Genomic DNA, 2,770 nt, shown 5'->3' with positions numbered 1-2,770 from the left:
AAAGAAAGAAAGAAAGAAAGAAAGAAAGAAAGAAAGAAAGAAAGAAAGACCCAGGGCCCCGTGGTAGTAGTAGTAGTAGTAGTTGTTGTTGTTGTTGTTGTTGTTCTTGACGGCGGTGCGATTGTCGTTTCAAGCGGCAAAAGGACTGAATAATCCGTCCGGCTATGATGGTGTTAACGACGACGATTATTATTATTATAATTATTATAATTATTATTATTATTATTATTATTATTATTATTATTATTATTATTATTATTATTATTATGAGGTTTTCTAATTTCTTTTGACCTTAAAGTAACAATGCTAACCACTTTGATGTGATGTCCCCCTTTTCACTTGCCTTTGGTTTGCTTAAGGGTAAGAGGCTAACACAACTGCTCTTTTTTTTAAAGGTGTGGTGGCCCTGAAAAGGGCCGTTTCTTAAGAAGGGTGGTTATTCCCTGTAGCTCCTTACTTGGAGCTGGTGTATTTGGTGACTGCTTTGGTGCCCTCGCTGACGGCGTGCTTGGCCAGCTCTCCGGGCAGCAAGAGACGGACGGCAGTCTGGATCTCCCGACTAGTGATGGTGGAGCGCTTGTTGTAGTGGGCCAGACGGGAAGCTTCAGCGGCGATACGTTCGAAGATGTCGTTGACGAAGCTGTTCATGATGCTCATCGCCTTGCTGGAGATGCCAGTATCAGGGTGTACCTGTTTAAGTACTTTGTAGATGTAGATGGCGTAGCTCTCCTTCCTCTTGCGCTTCTTCTTCTTATCTCCCTTGGAGATGTTCTTCTGGGCCTTGCCGGCTTTCTTGGCGGCCTTTCCGCTAGTCTTAGGAGGCATGGTTGTCTCGTGTAGCTACTGAGAATCCAAACGAATGGCTGGGGGCACCCGGTTTCAGCGTGTATTTGAAAGAAAACGCCTGTGTCGTACTAGCCAATGGGGGCGAACTAGCTGCAGCCTCATTGGCTGGCTCGCTGGCTCGCGTAACCTGCCAGAGTACAAAACTGGTGGTCACTAGTCGGAAAAATACCATTTGGTGCGAAGCAGACTAGCAGAGCATCATGTCAGGACGAGGCAAGGGAGGAAAAGTTAAGGGCAAGTCCAAAAGCCGTTCCAGCCGTGCAGGCCTGCAGTTTCCTGTCGGGCGTATCCACCGTCTCCTCCGCAAGGGAAACTATGCAGAGCGAGTGGGTGCTGGTGCCCCCGTGTACCTGGCTGCGGTCATGGAGTACCTGGCTGCTGAAGTTCTTGAGTTGGCAGGCAATGCAGCCCGTGACAACAAGAAGACGAGGATCATCCCCCGTCACTTGCAGTTGGCCATACGTAACGATGAGGAGTTAAACAAACTCCTGTCTGGTGTGACCATTGCCCAGGGAGGTGTGCTGCCCAATATTCAGGCAGTGCTCCTGCCCAAGAAGACCGAGAAGAAGGCTTAATTGCCTTAGCCTTGGTTTCCCAGGCAAAAATTTAAAAAACGGCCCTTTTCAGGGCCACCAGCTGGTTAAGGAAAGAGTTGCTTGTCAGGCTTTATTGCTCAGTAGTAAAAGACGTATCAAAAGAGAAAGAGCAGTACAGTACATATAAGTCTCTAATAATAATAATAATAATAATAATAATAATAATAATAATAATAATAATAATAGTGAAACCAAGAAGAAGAAGAAGAAGAACAACAACAACAACAACAACAAAGAGAAGAACTGTGTTTAGTGTCCCTTCAGTAGCAACAGATGCTGGAATTTAGTGTTTAGGACAGAAAATAGCCTAGCCAACTTAAAGATATATTACACAGTTTATTTATTGAAGGAAGGAAGGAAGGAAGGAAGGAAGGAAGGAAGGAAGGAAGGAAGGAAGGAAGGAAGGAAGGAAGGAAGGAAGGTTTCATAAGAAGTACTTTTAATATCATACCAGTTTACGGTATAACCTTCAAAACTGGAGTAGGTTATCAGATTATTTATTTAATTATTTAATTATTTATTTATTTATTTATTTATTTAGAAAGAAGCCATGTGATTAGTTTCCAAATGAAAGAAAGAAAGACAGAAAGAAAGAAAGAAAGAGAGAGAGAGAGAGAGAGAGAGAGAGAGGATCAGATACAGATATCTAGTGTCCATTAAAAATAAACTTCAGACTAGACTTCATTACTAACGTTGAGGGCATATTTTCTTCTCTGCAGGGCTCGAGCAGAAGTGTACAGTACAGTACCTCCTAGGAAGAAGTGCTGCACAAGCAATGCTAGAGGAGTACTGGACACGGGACACTAAGCTCTTTTGAGAGGTAAGTGGTGGCCCTGAAAAGGGCCGTTTTTTTTAAACACTGCATGCCCCCTGCCGGGAGCACGCTCGGAAGAGATCTAACCGCCGAAACCGTAAAGGGTACGTCCCTGTCTCTTGAGGGCGTACACTACGTCCATGGCGGTCACGGTCTTCCTCTTGGCGTGCTCGGTGTATGTTACGGCATCCCGGATGACGTTCTCCAGGAAAACCTTGAGCACGCCACGAGTCTCCTCGTAGATTAGGCCCGAGATACGCTTGACCCCACCTCTGCGGGCGAGACGTCTGATGGCAGGCTTGGTGATGCCCTGGATGTTGTCTCGGAGCACCTTCCTGTGACGCTTGGCGCCTCCTTTGCCGAGTCCCTTTCCTCCCTTGCCTCGTCCGGTCATGGTAGATCAGTACAACAGCGAGTTCAGAGCTCGAATGTGCCAGGCCCCGCTTTTGCCTGTGCTTTTGTTGAACGAGCCTGGCCCCGGTGACGTCGGCAACTGGCTAGCGAATGGCAGCGC

General features: G+C 46.2%; 1 protein-coding gene across 1 annotated transcript; it reads right to left on the bottom strand.

Annotated features, from left to right (window-relative positions):
* Positions 1 to 453: 453 nt before the first annotated feature.
* LOC137501258 (histone H2B) lies at positions 454 to 825 on the bottom strand. The gene has a single exon (XM_068228164.1). It carries the CDS (start codon positions 823 to 825, stop codon positions 454 to 456), a length of 372 nt encoding a protein of 123 aa, XP_068084265.1.
* Positions 826 to 2,770: the final 1,945 nt, after the last annotated feature.

Source organism: Anabrus simplex, chromosome 6 (assembly GCF_040414725.1).
Source record: "Anabrus simplex isolate iqAnaSimp1 chromosome 6, ASM4041472v1, whole genome shotgun sequence".
NCBI lineage: Eukaryota > Metazoa > Arthropoda > Insecta > Orthoptera > Tettigoniidae > Anabrus > Anabrus simplex.
Note: the sequence above shows the minus strand (reverse complement) of the source record. Positions and strands in the feature narration are given on the sequence as shown.

Bases quoted from the DNA above. Each gene is read 5' to 3' on its own strand.
- LOC137501258 (XM_068228164.1), bottom strand. From the start codon at position 825: ATGCCTCCTAAGACTAGCGGAAAGGCCGCCAAGAAAGCCGGCAAGGCC.